This window comes from Ischnura elegans, chromosome 10 (assembly GCF_921293095.1).
Source record: "Ischnura elegans chromosome 10, ioIscEleg1.1, whole genome shotgun sequence".
Lineage (NCBI taxonomy): Eukaryota > Metazoa > Arthropoda > Insecta > Odonata > Coenagrionidae > Ischnura > Ischnura elegans.
The window spans coordinates 25,319,545-25,339,845 of NC_060255.1; the positions used below are offsets into that span (position 1 = coordinate 25,319,545).

Here is a 20,301-nt window from a genome sequence, read left to right on the forward strand (position 1 = left end):
AGTTTCGTAGCCATATCGCGTTTAAACTTTGCACTGTGATAGAAAATGGCATCTTAAGAGAGCGTCCAATGGATCTTGGTTTTCGAGAGGTTGTTGATAGAAATTACTTGAAATCACCTATACCTATGCAACCCCAGACACGAAAATAGCGCGATTTGATGGTAACATAGCCCCTTCCGTACTCTTCCTCGAGTCTAGCAACAAAGTAGAAAAGTCTGATGACGTAAATTTCGTTATCGAGGTATTTTTTGCGTCGCCGGTTGCATAGCTCTGGGCGTTTTACCTGTACCCTCTATCGCCATTATCTCGTAAACTAATGCCGATCGGACGCCTATGCAAAAACACGTTAAATTTCATTTTATATCACGCTGCAAACGTCTGAACGCAAGGCAAAAGTCTGAACGCAATCTGGTGGTGACACTTCCATTACATCTCCATAGCCGTATCAGCAGGAACTGTGAAAAAATAATTTTTTCTCCGTTGTTACTTACGTTACATGGCATAGCTAATTTCCTCACCCGGATTGAGATGACTCTCAGGCACATCTTATGGCCTGTATGCGTCCTCAAAGTGAATTTTAAATCAGGTTTTTAAATTATTTCTTTTTTCCTCTATAAATTTACTTGTAATTGAATTTTTCATGGAAATATTTTCATTTAAGAGTGAAACCGGACGAACCTATATTTTTTAGGCCAATCAATTGAATATTTGATTATAAACTTTATCTGGCACTATTTATTGCACATTTACTTCAATGTATAAAGTTTATAGCCAATGAAAAAACTCTATTCATCGGTACCTAACATAATACGTAGGTGCGTGACTTTACTCTGTGAAATGGCCCCTTGACCACGTAGTAGTTTCCATTTCACTTTAATGCGAGAGAAGTACCTGGGCTCATTCTTTTCACTGAATATTTCTGGAGCTTTATACTAATACTAAATGCATTTTCTAATTAGATCACTTGATTTTTCCCTATGATTGGTTATTATATTATAGATTTGTTTGTTTGAGTTTTTTTTCTGGTGAGAATTGTAAAACAAATGTCTCTTGGTTCAGCATGTATTCTGCTCAAAATTCATAGAACTGTGAATTACATGCCATTATATTTTTGGGATTTCTAACTATTGCTTACGACGGTATAACTTAATTACCATTGTACAACTTGCTGACCTGTGCTTTGGCTTTTAATACAGGTCATTACGTGACAGGGGTGGATCCAGGATTTCTTTCTGGGGGGAGCACAAGGAAGGTCGAATGCAGGATTTTGTACTGGGGGGCCTGAGGATACCTCGTAATACAAAACGAACGCAATGATATTGGGAACGTATTAAAAATCTTGCATATTTTTTGTTTTTTAACGTGCCACCGTGCCCCCCCCCCCCCCTAGATCCACCTATGGAGCCTTGAATGCAAGGTATTTAAGTAAAAATGGCAATAATTTTCGCCAAATTTGCGTTTGAGCCCACTGCATAGACCGATTTTCTATCCACTTCCTCAGTCTGTCATCAGTGGATACCGTACGGTGACGTCACTGCCCCCCCCCCCCCCAATAGATCCGCCTATGTTACGTGAGGTGCATGGTTTCAAAGTTTCCCTACCACTGCGTGACTGAAGCGAATAGTTTTGGTCCACTTTGATCACCTAAAATACAGTTCTTCTGAAGACTGATTACAATATATAAATGTGAATTACCCATTATTCTACGCATAAACTGACGCTATTCATAGCATGTGGAGCTCGTAGCAAAAGTATTACTTCCACGCACTCTTACTTGAATAATACTTGGTTACCTTTCCAAGCCGTATAAAAATTCGAAGCTGCCATTGAATTCATCAACTTCGTCACCGGTTATATATTAGCAGTTCTTTAATCTCTCTATCTTGTATTGGTTTTGTGTATTACAATGTTCATTTTAATTTTACGAAATATGATTTTATGTCAAAATACATTTAAAATCAAGCGTAAAGATATATCTTAGATTATTCCTCATTCATTCCATTGGCTATGCTAATGTATCTTCACTGGAGAGGAAATTTCTGTATCACTCAAAGAGCTTTTTCGTAGGATTCAATCCCCAGTTTACACCTTCTTGCATACCAAAACTTTTATATTTTTCTCGAATGTGTATACGGTACTCGACACAAAAGCATGATTCTTAGATGGCCACCTCAAGCTTAAGACCCCGTGCACGTATTCCATTATAATTCTTGCGTGCTTAAAAAACCTCTGCGCGTGAAATATTGCGAGGTGAATATTTCAGTTGGAAAAAGAACGAAAACACGAAATATCCTACCCGCTTGCAAAACTCTACCCAATATTTTCCAATATCGATGGCAATTATATATTTCCATTAAAAGCTACTTTCTCTCTTGCTTTGGCCCTCTCCCTTCAGAAATACTCTTGTTCTTCCATAATTATCTTCTCTTCCCTGAGGAATATCCATATCCCAGTCGATCCGTTCCTTGATGACACTGTTTTCACGACGCAATTTTTTTCATTATTTTTGCAGGAGATAAATTTTACTAATCACAATAAATAGCACATTATTATTGAATTCATAATATGTACAGCAGAACAGGATCCATGAATGCTTACATTGAATGCTACTTATTGAAGTAGATCTGAATTCATAATCATTTCAACCAGAGGAACGTTTTGTTCAAGGTAAACTTCGACGTTAAGACAATATTCATATGATTTTTTTTGAGATACAATAATTAAGAAATTGTAAAATTTATTTATTTAATTATATATCACGGCGCTGAAAAAGTTATGAACGAAATTATTAGAGCTGGAATTACAGTATCAAAATATTTGTTGAAGGCGTAACTTTTTCTAATGTTGCCGTAGACAATGAGGAATGTTGTCACTAAAAATAAACTTAGTTATCTACACACTTTTAAAGTTTAATTTTACAACTTAGGCATCGACTGCACAGCAGCCATTTTCAATTACCAAATTGATAATGATTGATAAGCAGTCCTAACTCAGGTAGGAAATAAAGTTTTAAAGTATGCCAAATATCAATCTCATTTTCCATCATTTCAAAGAAGTTTAGTCCTTGAATATTTGAAAAACTTGTGCGTACTGATAAATGCAAAGTTATGAGAAAACCAATATTTTAATTAAAATGAAACGGGCACAATTCATTCTAATTTATTGCAAATTTTCAAGTTTGGTGGCCCTCAGGCTAGGCCTACAGTGAATTCCGTCGTGCAAAGGACACAAATCACTTTGCGCCCGTTGCATCGTACTGAGGCAGTGGTGGTTCCTAATTTAATCGTCCGGGAGTCTGAGGGAGTAACTTTCCAGCAGTGTTTCTCAACTCCCCAACGGCGCCATTACATGGGTGCCTTCGGAGAATAGGAAAAAAAATAAGAACTTCCATTGAGAGTTGGGTTTCTTCACAAAGAAAAAAGACTGAAGCGCTGGATAGTTGGATACAACGTAGCGAATCAGGGCGCGAAAAAAAAGGACTTAATTGCATCACGGTCTAACAGTATCGACGATTTCCACGTCTCGTGCATCCGCTATATTCTCCCCTCCGTTCGAACCCTATCACCATCTCTAGGGGACCGATACCTTTCCTTATCACTTTTTCACTGTGACCATCCTTTGCCGGTGTGCTTGAATCGTTCGAGAACAATTACAATCAGGCAGGGAGAGTAACTGAATAAAGGTAACTCAGCGGTAACGATTAGATTTTAGGTATTTGTACTGATGATCATTACATTTGAAAAAATGTAACTACCGCTTGTAATCTATCAATCTCATTTAAAACTTAAATCATTATTATGAATTTTTAATGCATATGGAATAGACCTTTTCAATGATTGTAAGATTGTAAAAAAATATGAGAAAATGCTTAAGTCAAATTTTCAAATTCTAGGTACGGATAAACGATCTAAGTAATCAAGTGTCCTTCTCTCTTATAAACTTTTTACTTCTATTTCAAAGCCAAGTTTAAGGTCTTCCCAATGTTTTTTCCCTATTTAAGTTATCGTGCAGATGACTCGGTAAAGATACGCGGCAGGCAATGATACGCTCTGAAATGATTTCATTCAACATTTATCATGGCAAGGATGATACAAAGAGGTTTCTATTTACAAATACTATCCCTATTGAGGAAGTGATAACATGAAACTTCCCAAATAATTTTTTGGCTTGTAGCTGATCCTTAATGCGTTATTTAATAGAAGATGTAAAAGAGTGATCATATAAGTTACAATAGTTTCTCCCAGAGGTAGCATAGCATGCTTAAAATTATTTATTGAATCTTTATCATCGTGTTTACACATCGTGAGATTCATTGTAATAACTTCTTAAGAAACCTAACGTTGATTTTCATTGTGACCCTTTATTTATTTTTTACAGTAATAAGTAATTTGAACCACTTTATCAGATTGGCCTAAAATTTCATCACTATGCATTTTTTTCACAAATTTTCCTGCGTTAGTAGTACACTGCAGGTATCTTATTGCTCCTATAGAAATTTCAATTATTTAGTTTTAATTATCGCTGCAGTAGAAGGCATAAAGGTTTCTATGCCCCCCCTTTTAGGGATGTGAAAGTAATGTAGGGATAATAATAATAATGTCGTCTTTATTTCACAAGCGAATTTAGGAATAGATAGTCCTCTCTTACAATTAACTTGTTTAACAATCACATATATCCATGCCCTGGATGGTGGTCAAACCACCCAGGCGGGATTCGAACCCGCGACCTCTAGGTTAGTAGTCGGGGACTTTACCACCGAGGCCGGCAATAGGGATGTAAGGATTCAAAATGAATTTAAATTGGGTGGAATAAGACAGCTTTCTGTCATATTTATCCGTTTTTAGATTGTATTTTAATGATTAATGGTGCAAAAATGTCTAAGAGTTAGGTTTATGAGTAGCTGTGGGTTTTTTCGGGGTATATGCGAAATTTGTATGCTTCGACGGCGTTGAATTTTGGGTCTTTCAAAGGAAATTGAATTTAGCTTATGGTGAACTAATTTTACCAACTGTTATGGAAAATTATTGAAATATTTGTAGGCATTCAAAGATTGAATATCTGGCGGCACTATTAATTAATGCCATATTTATCCAAGGACTCCGTTCGCATTCATGAGGCAGAGGACATAGCGGTGCCGCATTTTTTGCTCCAGTCATTAGACATTGAATCTTTGTAAACGCATACATCTATAAAACTTCGAAGGAAGGTATAATGACCTCACTCCGTTATGCTGACAATGAGTGATGAGGATTTCATATTCTTACCTTCAAATTTCACTTTATTCGTTGAAAAAAGGAGTGCTTATAAATTTAACTGCGTGAGATGATTCTCAAACACCATAAAATCTGTACACGCGACGCCATTCCGATAAAATGTCAGAAGGACTGCAGATCGTGGCGAATATTTCTCTCATGATATTCCTTGCCGTGAAGCGTTACGGCGCGGCGCGGCGTGATGAGAAGAATCGTAGTATAAGTGGTGAAGTGGGTTGTTATTCCAGGCTACAGCTCACATGATGAAGAGATAACACGAGGATTTTTCTCAGTTAATAGTGTTGAGTTTAAATTATGTTGACACCGAAATATTTAATTCAGGTGTGTCAGCCCTGGAGTTATGGCCATGAAATTTATCTGGATAAGTTCAAGGGTATGTGAGGGTATGGATTAGAGAGAAATCATGTACTCTACGTTTATTTATCTGCGGTGATGCCAAAAGTATGAGTATAATATGGCTGCACCTGCATCCAGGTGCAATGAATACTGTGTTCAATAATTAATTTTTCCGTTATTTTCATTCACATTTTGTCGAAACTTCTCTGTCTTTCATTTTAACCTCCTTTCTTGCGTTGGAAACAATCATTTCCATAGCATACTTCATTCATTCTTGATCATTCCCTTCCATTCCTTACCTCTTAACTCCCGCTTATAATTATTGTTTTTTTTTGTGATTTTTTTCTTTCTTCCCTCAGTCTCTGGAGGCGATTCCGACATTACCACGCGTTTAATTTGCTTTCACACTTCCCTCTTGCTTTTTTTAATTATTTTACTTTATTTTTTTAATTTCACCCATTTTTTGTCGGTTGCAGGTCGAGGTGATTTCCGGCCAACAGACTTAGAAAGGTGAGTCTCGTTCATTCTGTTTTACGTTGCGTTTTTTTTTTGTTTCTTACTCCACCTCCATCTCTTGATTTTTTTGCGTTCATGGAACCCTGCCTGTTGTGAATCTGAGGTGCCTACGTTGAATTTTTTCCGTTTTTTCTTCATTATCCTTCACTTTACCTCCACTTGGTTTATTTTTACTGTACTGTTTTTATTTTCGTCCTTTAATCTACAACCTAACCTGCTTAAGAAATTGAGTCACCGTTTGTATTTTGCAATGGCTCTGACCCTGTGACACTGCTTTGGTTTTTTTATGTTGTATTCACTTTTTTCCTCACTCCTATCCATTCCTTCCTTTCTGCTTTCTTCACATCACCCGTGAATTCCTTTGTTTTTTCCTGGGGTTGATTTAATTTCTTGTCACGTTGTACGTATTAAAACTACCCAGACCGTAGAGTTGGTTTGTGTAGTTTCACTCCTCTGCCGGAACCTCTCTGTATAATAATGCGCTCGTGTTTTTTCTCTTTGTTGCGTTTTTGTCCATAACCATGGTAGAGTTGTGGTCCTTGTGATTCGTTGTCTTGCAAAATGTGTATCCTAAGGTTGTAAGATCGTCAAATTTTAGACATTGGTAGTTTAGAAACTAATCGATACCTAAGTAGATCTCACTAATTATTCTCTATCAATAGTACAGTAATGAAATATAACAATTAAAATGCACTAAAATAAATAAATTTTTAAAATCCTCTCCGTTTTAACAGTGTGTTTTCTTCTAAATTTCGATTTAAAAATCCTAAGTTTATACTTTCAGCTCTATTCATTGGCTGTAAATAGCTTTTTTTATTCGAATAATGAATTAACGTGTTGTAAGTGTCAAATAAACCTATTTTTATCTTTTGATGTGTATTATAGTGTATTTAAATGGATTGTATGGGAATTTTGGACCATTTATATTTTTCTGCTTTTAATTTTGAAACCTGCTAAATGATGGCGTTTCATAAAAGCCCTTTAGGGAGCACGAGAAATCTCTCGGGGAATTTAAAACTAAAAAATTAATTATCTGCTACATTACTTCTCCATTTAAATTATAATTGGAATTCTATTGCTCGTATTAGCAAGGGTTGATGCTAGATGTCTTTCAATCTCAAAACCTTCCTCCATAAAGCAACCTCATAAGTCCTCCTTTCAATATCCTTCATTTTCATAATTCCATTCAAGTCCTGATTTTCACCCAAAAGTCCAATTCAGAGTATTCAAGTCCTGTCAAATATTTGTCAATGCTCATCACTAATTTGGCACATCTTTGCTTTTGACCGGTAGTATTAATCTATCATACAGCTGTCAGCATTTTTCTCTAAAGAAGTACATTTTATCTTTTTGTTAAAGGGTGGATATTAGTATGTTTCTTGCATAACCCTTTTCTTTATTTAGGGTAAAGCATCAGTCATCAGACCATTTCCACTCCCGTATTGAAATTCTACAATTAATCATTCAATTTTGTCATGAAAGGCAAAAATATGACTCTGACCTTATGGAAATTATCTAGGTATAATAAACTGTACAGGGAAATATGCACTGCCTTTATTTTAATAATCTGAAGTATGATTTAGTTCTTTTACCATTGGGCGAGACATTTTTTACCCACGGAGGTGGAATCCTGCACGAATCACTGCACTTGCTTTTTATAATGCACATTATCATATCCTTTCCTCACTATTGCACCTTTTACGAAGAATTTTTTACAACTTAAATAAATGCCTCTGGTTTAATTAAATCACTTCTGATTGAACCAGAGATGGGCCTCACTTGTGATGGAAATTTTATTTATCATATCTGCAATAACTTATTGCGGTAAAAATGCACCCTCTACTCTCCTTATTAGTTTGGGGATAATGGAGTTTCGTGTATGAGCTAATTTCTATTTTGAAATTCTGTGTAAACAATTTTTTAATTACGTAGTAGTAACTAATTAAATTTTATTAGTCACATTTTATAATTAATACTTTTATTTTGAGTTTTTTTATAAAAAATGAATTATGAATTCCCCTATTGGAATTATACAATTAATCACTCGATTTTGTCATGAGAGGTAAAAATAAGGTCCTATCCTTATGGAAAGATCTTGGTATAATAAACTTCACAAGGACATATGTAGTATCTTTTTTTTTCAATATAATGATCCTCTTACATCCATGCTGTATAGCAGGTGTAACAACCCAAAGAATAGTTATAAATCTATTCATAAAAGTCAGCGAAAAATGCAAGATAAGTTTTATTTAAAAGCTAAATTTTGAATTTATGACTGTTGTTTTTCATTTGATTCATTAATTTATCTTCGACGTTTTTCGCATTATCTCGTCGTTTTTCAATATTTTTATCAGTTATTGAATAACAAATGGTTAAAGATTGCCTTCAATAAGCGTTCGTATCCGAGTACACTATCATAGGATCGTTTTACTTTCAAACTCCGCCGCGATTATTTTCGAAACCTTTGTTTCGGAAAAACAGCAGTGTTGCAAAATCATTGACTTATATGATACTTATTATATCAATGCGTTTATAAATATGAGTAATCAAATTAATTTTATTGTAATCAGTGCATATGTTGTACGATGGAGTGTATTTAATGATCATGTGATTTGATGAGTGAATGACTATGATGATGTGATTAAGTCATTTCGACACACGCGTCTTGTTAGAAAACAAATGCATCTAGCAACTTATTTTTTATTTATACTTAAATAGATCTAAATACTCATTCCTCTGAATATCAAAGACTTTGAGAATTTTACATATCGATGGCTAATTTCTAACAACAACGTATCTCAAAAATAGCAACTTTTCAGGAGAGGAAAAATGCGATTAATTTTTTCTTATTGTACGCTAAAATCAAAAACCAAAAATTCATAAAACTGAAAAAGAAGCATACATTTGTCAACAAAGAGTTGTTTATTGCTTGAATTTTATTTTTTAATATAATTACACTTTGTTTAAGATACCTGTGTCAAACTGGCCGAATTTAAAATACGTGTTGTTAGAACTTAGCCATCGATATGTTTATTCTAATATATAAAGAAAATTTCCTAATCGTTCACAGGAGATTTTTAAGTTATTTTTATGCTTAGAAGAATTAGGAATTTTTATAACACATATTTGTGACAAATCGAACATTTCGCACTTTATTAATGCTATTAAAGGTTTCTGGGTGCGTCACTTTGAGTATATTTACGTCTATAGCGATAGATGTCTTACATTTTTCTGCCGTTACAACACGCCGCAGATATTAAAGAGAAAGAATATTGCTTAGTTAGGCGACATAGTTCACGAGGGAAACATGATTTTCTCGTCAATCCCGCAGTTATGAATTCGGGAGCTCAATACGGCAATATTAAAATAACTATTCCAAGAATGTTAGCAAAAGACCGTTACTTTATGGATAATATTGATTATATATCTGAGGCAGAAAATATTGCCATCATATGGATACATTACTATGAAGTAATCATTCAGCAACGGTTTTCTTTCATTGGTGACGGCCTCGAGAACACAATATCTTTGTCGAAACGCGCACAGCAGGGATCAGACGAATTCCTGAGTTAGGTAAAATATAAAAATGATAATGTTAGATATCATCATGAACACGCACTACAATCGATTTAGAGAAACCGTATTCGCCTTTTTGAAAGATATTCATCCAATTCAAAAATGGATCATCGATAGATGCCTCTATGGCTTTGCATGTATTATTAATTCGTATCCGAGTAATTATCAATCATATGTGTAGGCAGAGGGCGAAAAGCTATTAGTAGGGCGCTTCCACCACTCCTGTTAGACCGGTTGCACGTATAATGTGCGTACTCAGAAATTTGCTGGTTAAAAATCTTACATCTATCACCAATGGTTTGGGCTGTTAATGATTCTGTAAGATTATTTCAATGTCAAAAGTACCGCAGCAAATTCTCTCATTTGAATAAGTAAACAACACCTGTCTAAAAAGTCCTGATAAACAATAATTTAACCAAACTCATGTTCATATGGGAATGTTACTAATTAGATAGATAAACTTCTGAATCAAAAATTATCCTCATAATTAATCGATCCAGATATTATAGAGTATAGAGATTCGTGAATTAAATGGGAAATTGATTCCCAGTAAAGACAATGATGCCGAAACTAAACCAGCATTAATGACGATAAATGCTTTGTTTTTCATTCCCGCCTCAATATTTTACGAAAAAATAATAATATCCTATTTTTCGGAATATTTAATAATACAGAGTGATTTATAACATGGTAGGATAAAAATAACTCACCATCAACTTTTTCCTCGAAGAGATACAATTTTCAGTAGAATTCAAAGATTTGGGAAAATATTCGTGAACTAGGCAATCCGCATCGCAGGAGCAACTTGTCTAACAAAGAATGACAAACGAAATTTATTGACTCTGAGTATATCAGAACTATATACCCTAACTTATTTTTTAATGCTTAGTTTTTGTTGTATATTTGCATGTAAATATTATAGTAATTAAAAATTCGCCACCCATACAGAGTTGATTCACATATTCGTTACTCTCTGCGTCATTGATCATTCCGAAAAACTCATGTCTAAAATATGAGTGTATTTATCAGCTTTTAAAATTTTTAATCTTTAATTTCAGATTTATCATTTTAATTTTCTTTTTGACTCGGTATTTTAATTGTTTGTTTTTCTGCAAATATTCAATAAGTATCCCATGCGAATGGTTTCGTATTAAGAATGAAAAATTGTATTTTTTTCTGTTAGGCCTTTCATCAGTATTCTTCAATTCATGCGAAGTTTAAAAATTGTGTTTTGTTAGGAAAAAATATGTTGCAATATCATTTCAACGAAACATTGAATCATTACCAACTCCGAGTTCTCTTCCGATTCCTCACCATTCATGATGTCGTCTGAGTTGAAGCAATGACGCTTCAGCACCCCCAGTTCAGTTCACGGCAAAATCGAGCGGCTGCAAGCTAGTGCAGAGTACAATAAATGAATGCGGTTTGATCTCATGTGTCAAAATAATAGTCTTCCAATAGATTTCCAATTCGAATCGGCTCCATTCAGTGGTCTAGGATTTTGCAACTTCGATCTTGGTCCCATTAGCAGGAGCGCTCTTTCATGTATTTCTTCAGGGGTTTCTAACCTCTCCCCTGACGAAATACTTTATATGTACGTGCTAATTATACTCCCTCCAAGTGAACCCCACGAAATGTACCCCCTCTCCAAATGAACTCCTCCCCCGCCTTTTCCTTCTGGATTCGGCCTGACTATTAGTTTATGCTGTTAAGTGCTGTTTTAGATGAATTTCTGCTCACTAGAAGCAGGTAAAATGTATTTAATAACATTTTGAATACTATGAAGAATAATGAGACATGAAGAATGTTACCAACAGCTAGTAGGGGCAATGCTCAGTAACATTTGCAGAAATACTTTTGTAAGTTACCTCACTCTTTTTTCTGAAAAGTTTTACGATATCAGATCTATAACATTCTGGAAATATAATCTGATCCATCAATTTTTTCTTATATGTGAGATGAAGGTTACAGTTCCAGATGATTTCAGATCAGTAATATAATCAAGTCAATGATTACCAAGCAATTTTTTTCTATCAGGCATATACCTACGTTATATCGTAGAGTAAGTGTATACTTACTCTATACGGTTATGTATAGCATGTCAATCGTTACTGTCATCATCAGTTTCGAATTTGATTATCTTATCTTTTTATTTATTTAGATCGCTCATGTATCAATGAGATTTCATTTCTTTTGTTATTTAGGAGAATTTTTGCGGTTTTATCTCATACCTCAAACTAAAATCTCCCTGTTGGTTTTACTCATCATTATAATGCACGATAATTTTCTGCAGTTGATTTAAATGGATGTATATATTGAGTATGCATCTTTCTAAAGCACTGAATCAATAAATTCATAGCTACATAATTAATAATTTCGTCTAATACAATGTACTGATATTGCGTGGCGACATTTATTCTCGGTGTTAAAGTTAATATTATTACCTGTTGTTTTTATTTTGTCTCGTTAGCCCATTCTTGCATTTCAATTTCTTTCCAACAATTTCTCGCGAGTTTTTCTTTCTTTTCCACAACTTTTTTTCTGGATCACACCAAACCCTAACTTATTTTTTAATGCAAACTTAAAACCCATATAGCATGTATTCATATAGGTAATTTTGATTCCTGTAAATAGCAAAACTGGAATATTTCTGCTAAATTACGCACCAAGCCAGAAAAAGTTTTCAGGGGGACTTCATTATGAGAGTTACGTCAATCGTCACCGTCACCATCAATTTCGTCAATTCATCAATTTCAAGGGCATTATACATTTATACATAGCACACAAAATAAAAATATCCCCTTGAGATATATCCATGACATTTGAGAAATATGGGAAATTCATCGTTACAAATTGCAGGTTAGTGATGAAACTTTTTCTGTCTGAATTTGGAGCAGGGTGGCGAATGCTGGAGGTAACAGAAAAACCACGATATAGCTAGGTTTTTTTTGTTACTGGAAAATTTTTGGAAACCGTTTTCCTCTTCCATAAGACTATTATTCTCTAGGTTATGGGATGTGAAACACTCGCTGTTTTTCCACCACCTCTCAATCATACAACCTTTCAACGTATTTTTTTATTTATCCGTGAAATTGACTTTTCAAAATTCTCCTGACCTCCATTTCTCAGTCGCCATTGCATTTTCAATAATCCCAGCAGTGCAAATAATAAACGCTGTAAATGAATCATAATAAAAGTCGTAAAATATATGTATCATTTTTATATCCACACTGGCAATAACCACATAACGTTAAACAAAATAATTCATGAAAAGTATGTAGGCATTATACTCATCCGTATAAATTCGAGACTAAGGAGTTTGGGATTATACACCGTCATTTTTATTTCCAGCTTCTGAGGTTTGGGTCAAGTTTTCGAATTTACTATGCAGTTTGCAGTTGTAAAACATTTTTATTCTTCATAATTTCAGATTTTTAATTAATTTGTTGAATTATAAGGTGCTCATTTAACTATCTGTCAATATGTTTACGAAAATGAGATCAAATGGAAAAAAGACTAATTTTAGGTGACCGTGACTCAATCTTAAGTTGGTAGAAAATCGATGATTCAAAGAGTACATCAGGAAATTCTAAAATTAATATCATTAACTATGGAGTGTGCATTAATTTTTTCCTGAGATATAGTGACAAGCTACAAGTCGACTGTAGTTTATGACATCGCTATCACCAAATTTATTGCTCTTCACATCTCATGAAATATGGTCTCAGTATTCCTATTACGACTCGCTTGAATAATTTGGTTCTGGGGTATTTTGGCCTCATTCTCTTAGCCACCAAATCCAATTAGTCCAGGAAATGAAGCTCAAAAAAGTGAAAAACCTTGCATTTTTTTCAAAATTAATCGATTTGCATAAAAATTTGGTGATAGAATCTTACCCTCAACTTCAAAATCTATACTATGACGATAGGCACTTTTTATTTTTTAGGGATGAAAACTACCCCTAAATGCCAAAAGTTAAAAAACTAAACTTGAAAACTTTATTCGGGTAAAATTTAGTTTGTATTAGTTGCATAATTATTTTTTTATATTTTGGAACAATATTTCAGAATAATTCAGCCCTTAAAAATCAACCCATATTATCTTAAAAAAATTAATTACCATAAAAAAATATATTATTCGCCACAGTGTTCTAAATTAAGAATGCTGTCGCTTAAAATATGTACTACTTTCATTTTGCAACTTTTCAACCTGTAAAAACCACCCCATATAAGATGGCAATGCTTATAAACTACTTAAATAGGTATGAATAGCAATAAAGTAAATTTACACACAAACGTATATTTGCACAAAAATACAAGAAATATTTATGTAAATAGACAAAAATAAAACTACTACAAATACAGATGAAAAGAAATACTTTAATCATTTTCATTATATAGTCATCGTGGTCGTCAACGTCATCTTTATCTTCTTCTTATACTAGACAATCCTCACCAGAACACCCGGAACAAATCGAATTGCAACATAATTCCCCTTTTCTTCAGCCATATGAAACGACGCACCCTTTCTTGTGATAAAAAATCAATTTGAGAAGTTCTTCACGTGCAGGCGGTTTTTTTCATTTAAAAGGGGTGTAATGGTAGATAATTAAATGTATATTCATGTATACATTACATATAACACAATCTAACGGGTACTGAATGGCTTCCAATCTTCCCGCTACACGCATGCACACAAGTTACAGGCGTGCGATCGCATACATGCACGCATGTATATGTGTATACACAAATCTTATAGGAATGTATGTTTATTTTTGATGAAATTTGAGTGTATACGCCAGTGCCGAACGTGTAGCATAGAAATTATATACCGGCATTGTGGATTATGATGATCTGAATTGCGCTTTTCGAAATTTTCGAGAAAAAAAATTGATTGAATTTTTAAGCTTATCTCCGTTATTTTTTATGATAGAACGTTTATTTAAAAATTATTTTGCACGTCTTTTTAAGGGCTGCGAGGTTATATAAATTAAGTTCCTTTTTATCCCTTAGTTTTGAAAGGGGTGAGTTTAAAGGGCTTAAATAAGGTGGTGCTCGCTTGTAAATAGACTTTAAACGGCCATATCTCAATTAATATTTATCAAAAAATTTGTGCAAAGCTAAATCTGTGAAGTTATAATTGCTAAAATTCGTCAAAAAAGTATTTTTTTTTATTTCCAGTATTTTTATTTTTGTAATTCCATTTATTTTGAAAATAAGAGCATATTTTACGAAATTGTAGCAAATCGGTTTTCACTTGTAGCTCCAATTTTTTCTAAATCAGGGATTTTAGATTTATTAAACTTTTATGATCCATTGATGTAACTTAATACAGAGATCTCTTAAAGGTAAACGATCAAGTTTTGTTAGGGTGGTAATTATGTTGTTATTTTCACTGATTTTTTCGTAGAAAAAAGTACTGATTGGCGTTATTTTTATCATAACTCGCTCAATTCTCATGCTAAACACTGTTTTTATGTTTACTAAGAAAGGATTTTAAAACAGCTTAAAAATGATACCGAAGTTTTTCTCAAAAATGCATAGTCTTTGCGCTATTTGACATTGAATCTCTAAAATTTAGCGTTTCAAAAACAAAAGCTATCCATTAAGAAGCCGTAACTCGGTTCGTATTGGTTGTCAAGGGAATATAAAAAATAATTTTCTTCGTTGACTTATAAGCTACAATTTCATGACCTACAATTTTTTTGTTAATGCGTATTTTTCAAGTTATTTGAGAAAAACCGATTTAAAAAGTTGATTTTTTCGTCGAGAAACTAACTTTAAATCGCAAATAATTCGAAAAATATTAATTTTACGAAAAAGATTTTTTGTAGCATTTTTTGCTTTAAATTGATTTCTGTGGTCAAAATGTTATTTTAAAAATTCCACCCCCGAGAAGGGGTGTAAACCACCCCCAAGGTAATAGCGCCCGTAAGAATTACATGCATTTTGATCCTCGGTCTATTTCCTACCCACTATCAAAATTCCATGTCAATCGATGCAGTTTGAAAAAATTGCAAGCCAAAGTGCTTCATTTCCTGGACTAAATTCCTAAAAATCATGATCATGCCATCATCAATTTTTATATCTATTGACTAGGTGACTGTAATACTCCTTACTTTTTTTCGGGAGCTGCCTCTCTTCTATCTTAATATTCATCTTACCCTTACTTTATTTGTAACTATCAGGCCACCCGGCGTTGCTCGGTAAGGATAGTGCCCATGGAAATGGGAAACTTGAAACTTGGAATCCATGGTCACATGACCTTTATATTTTCTCTTCGAGCATGTCAAGAGGTATGTCTACCCGGTAGGGTGTCCAACCGCAGAATTTGCTTGACGTGACGTAGCAAACGGTAATGAGAACACGACGCAAAGAACGCGTCAGATGCAACCGAAAGTAACCGGGGTTAGGTACTAGCATAGCATGAAATGCACCTACGTATTAACTTTGGTTGAAATCCGTGTAGCCGTATGGAAACGCATAGCGAACAGACAAACAGACATCCTCTTTTATATGCATAGAATTATATTTTTCCTTGGTCACATTAGACAGGACACCGGTGTGCCTTTTTCTTTCCACCTTTACCTCAGATCAAATTGTAATTGCCGGGATAATTGATAATTCATTATTGCAATTTTATCTTTTTCCGAGTGAGTTGATATTTCCCATCATATTTTAGCGCCAAAGTTTAGAAATGAAAATAATGTAAAATTTTCGTTCGCTCTTTCATATTTTTTTTTATTTCGATTGTAGTAGCGTTAGGAAAATAAAGAGAAGCTCGTTTTCTATTTTTCGGTCTATCGCCTGCTTATGGAGCTGTTACCAGCGAATAATCAACGACCTTAACCTTGTCATTTCATGACGTCACGACCTCATGTCACGTTCGTCACCGCTTTTCAGTACTCCATGAACTTATTATGGTATTTGGAGGAGACGACCGACAGCTGAGGTCATTTGCGCCATAAGGGAAGGGTATGAAATGTAGGATGGAGAGATATGTGGCGTCAACATTAGCCAAGAAAGACACCAAGAGGACCACGGATAAACGTCCCATCCGACGGGCAGAGTGTTGCTCGAAGTGGCCTCCACACAACAGGAATAGCCCTGTCTCTTAAAATTCTCTGCCACCGCCGGGATTTGAACCCGAGTCCACGGGGTGGGAAGCCAACCATCTAGCCACCACACCAACCCGATCTCTACCATGAATTTCGAATGGGCCTTGGGGGGTTCTTAGATGTTAGCACTCTTTAGAGTGATTCTTTCTCCCGGTAAAAGTTTCTCCTTAAACGATTAGATGCAACTAAACTCTCACGACATCCTCAACTCATAGAAAGTAAGCAGCAACTTAGGTACGCCTCTTCTCATTTTTAATTTACGAGAGAGTTGCCGAACGAGGAAGTTTTTTCCGTCAAAACTTATCCTTCTCTTCCATTTATCGGATGCTTTTAATGAATTGTGTTTTCGGGTCTAAGTAAGTGAACGACGGCATTACGGCAAAACTTAGTGGAAAAATACGATTAATTTTTTTTTTTTTAATGTACTGAAATATCAGCAAAGAAAAGAACGAAAATATTATCAGTTATGAAGAAAATTGCTATTTAAATCGCGTGATTTCACAATAAGAAAATATAAATGACCGCAAAATAATAAAATTAATGCTGCCAAGAGCCTCTTGAAAGTGATATGCAACCCTCAATACATATTTCTCGTGTGCCTGTTTTTTTTTCTATTTGTGAGTTGAATCACGTGCAAAGACGTCATGATAGAAAATTGGCCGAAGAATTTGCATGGTGACATAAGACAAGATGAGGTCAAAGTCTTAAAACTAGGAAAGTAGGTCCAGCAAAGAAAGCAGGGACAAAAATACTTTCTCTCGTGCTGAAAATTCTTGACTACCTTCCCAGATTTAATGTGAAGCAGATTAATGGTTTTTAGGTTTATTCAATGAGGAAAATAAAAACTCAAAATTTGTCACCACTCTTAAAAATGTCTGATGGACAAATGAAAATATGGCGATTCTAATCTTCTCAATGAAATGTTGAACAATCAACATTATTGCAGATTTTAGCTCTGATGATTTTCTTATAGCAATCTAATCTGAATGTCTGCAATAAATACCACAGAAACTACAAAATTAACAATAAAAGTGATTGCTGATCGAAGAAAGTGGTCAAGTTTGAAGTTAACATAATCACATATGCCAAATTTATCTCTTTAAAACTACATATAATATAATTCATGACTTTGCACAAAATTACATGCAGCCTCTAAAACTTTCCACTTATTAAATGTGTGTGACTTAACTTAGAATTCTCACCAATGCACGCACAGCATGTACCTTATATGGTATACTTGAAGTATGTAGTACCCTGATATATCTTCTGAAACTTTCATTTTCAATTTTGGTGGATATTTTTCTAGGCTCATTATTTTATTTGCAGTTTTTTTTTACTTTCCTTTGTAGTATGTGCAATGGATATGGATATTCTTTTCAAATTAAATTTGGAGTTAGGTGTATATCCTTTGGGGAAAGTCCTTTTTCCAAAATTCAATATCCATTATATACTTATATTTTTCTACATTAGCAAATACAGTATGAATGATGACACTAAAAGCCACCTTCTATAAAATCAAATTTCAGTCATTTTTTTGGCTCATTACCAAGAAAATTCCCAATAAAACTCTTCGAGTTTTAAGCATACCACACCTTAAAGGTGGCATGTCTCAAAGCCATCACTTCTTCCCACTAGTATTCATTGGAGCCTGGGTGAAATACATTTATCATTTAGTAATTGCCTTGTTTTTGTTCCACATAATTTATTCCTGTTTTCTTTTATCCCATTTTCTTTCCTCTGCATTCCTGTGCTGTTGCGGGTTCGGCTCATCAGTGAAGCGGGGTCGGAAGTCCTCACAGGACGGCAATCTATGGGTACAAAGTCCCCCCAAACTGCCTTCGACTCCACCCGCCGCTCGGGGGGACCCGGAATCGGGACTCAAAGCGGCAGCCCTGCAGCGGGAGGTGGATTCTCCACCCCTGAAGCAGTGAAGAAGGTGAGGATGGCCCCTTCTATCATGTCGCCTCCCACCACCGTCTGACGAATAGAGCTCGCGACGAAAAACGCGAGACGACGATCATGAGAGAGACAGAGGAGATGGGACGGAGCCAAGCGACTGCTTCAGTGAGTAGAGGCACGCAGGGGTCGGTGCGCGTTTTGTATAGTGTTGGTGGTGGAGGCTTAGGGATCTAACAACAATGTTTGGCTCTTTCCTGGATCATCTCCATCTCTGTAGAAAACTATCAGGGTTGAATGCACTTGGACTCAAATGTGAGGATTCGATGTAATATATACAGCATAACAGGGATCAGAGAAATTGTGGCTATTTGTTGCATGTCTTTTCCATACTAAATGCTGCATTTGGTTAAAAGACTATGGAAAATAGGGATTCATACAGTAGCAGATACAGAGAAAACTCAAGGCGAGCGCAAAAGATATCTTGAGTTACTTTTACTTTTATCAAAATAAAAAATAATCACGTCACATGTAGAGCTTCAGAAATTTTTAATTAAAGCAATTGTACACATTCAAGACAATGCCATTTTATAATATAAAAGTTACAATTTTGGTTCCGCTATGTTTGGCAATACGGGTGGCCCCGTAAAGGGGGCGCACATCCCCTGAGCCCCCCATCTGTCCGCCACTGGATTCATTGTCTTAGGAGTTCAACCCCTCTCTCAAAATGTTTGGGAGATATGGTCATACAATGGGGGTCATGGTTGCCTAATGAATGAAAGATGGTAACCCAGGAATGGGTGATTATCAAATGGCCCCGGATTAGTATCCTGTTGAAGCCTTCAGATATTGTGCAAATAAAATGCTGAAAGTGTGAGGTGGCAAAGGAACAAGCCCCCTTACACTGAATGTGATATTAATATGCCTGGACTAAGTCTGGGGTGAGCTTTACCCTCAGCTATCCAAACCAACCTTCAGTTGAATCAAAAGTGCCAGCTCAACCTCCAAAATGTACACTTTCTCCAAGTGACTCTGCAAAAAAATTTAACCTGACCCTGGCATTTGCTAAAATTGGGCATTAAAATGCACCAATACTCTGGCCCGGACCTGCAATGACACTAAAGTTATGTCTATGAGCAGTATGATAAGCCTTACTTTAGGATATGCTAGTCCACTACATATGTATTGTTGCAACTGCACTGTGCCAGGAGATACTGCAGGAACTGCACAGGATTTTTTCAGTTTCAGAACTGCCCACAACTCCATTGGAATCTACCTAACCAGCACAGATACAGTCCATGTACTGGAGAGATGTTATTCCTTGTGTTAGCAACCATGGGGGAGAATAATTTTGAAAGCACAGCAGTAAAATACACCAAATTACCACCAAAGGAGGTGGTATTTTGTTTCATTTTATGGCAAGAATTGGGTGGGTCTTTCAACACATGCATAATCTTATATATGTATAAGTGGCACTTATCATGGTTTCTGTGGCTATAAAAACAACAACCACATTTTTTCAAACTGGCCCAACTTACCACCACTGGGATGGTATTCGGGTGTATTTTAATGTCATATTTAGATGGT

The 20,301-nt window shown here is 35.2% G+C and overlaps 1 protein-coding gene across 1 annotated transcript in view; it reads left to right on the top strand.

Annotated features, from left to right (window-relative positions):
* The window catches only part of LOC124167136 (hemicentin-1), a 693,290-nt gene that overhangs the window by 667,520 nt on the left and 5,469 nt on the right, over nt 1-20,301 (top strand). The window contains exons 13-14 of the mRNA XM_046544934.1: nt 6,086-6,119; nt 18,592-18,754. Of these exons, the coding sequence (XP_046400890.1) occupies nt 6,086-6,119; nt 18,592-18,754 (197 nt within the window). The remainder of the gene's footprint in view (nt 1-6,085; nt 6,120-18,591; nt 18,755-20,301) is intronic.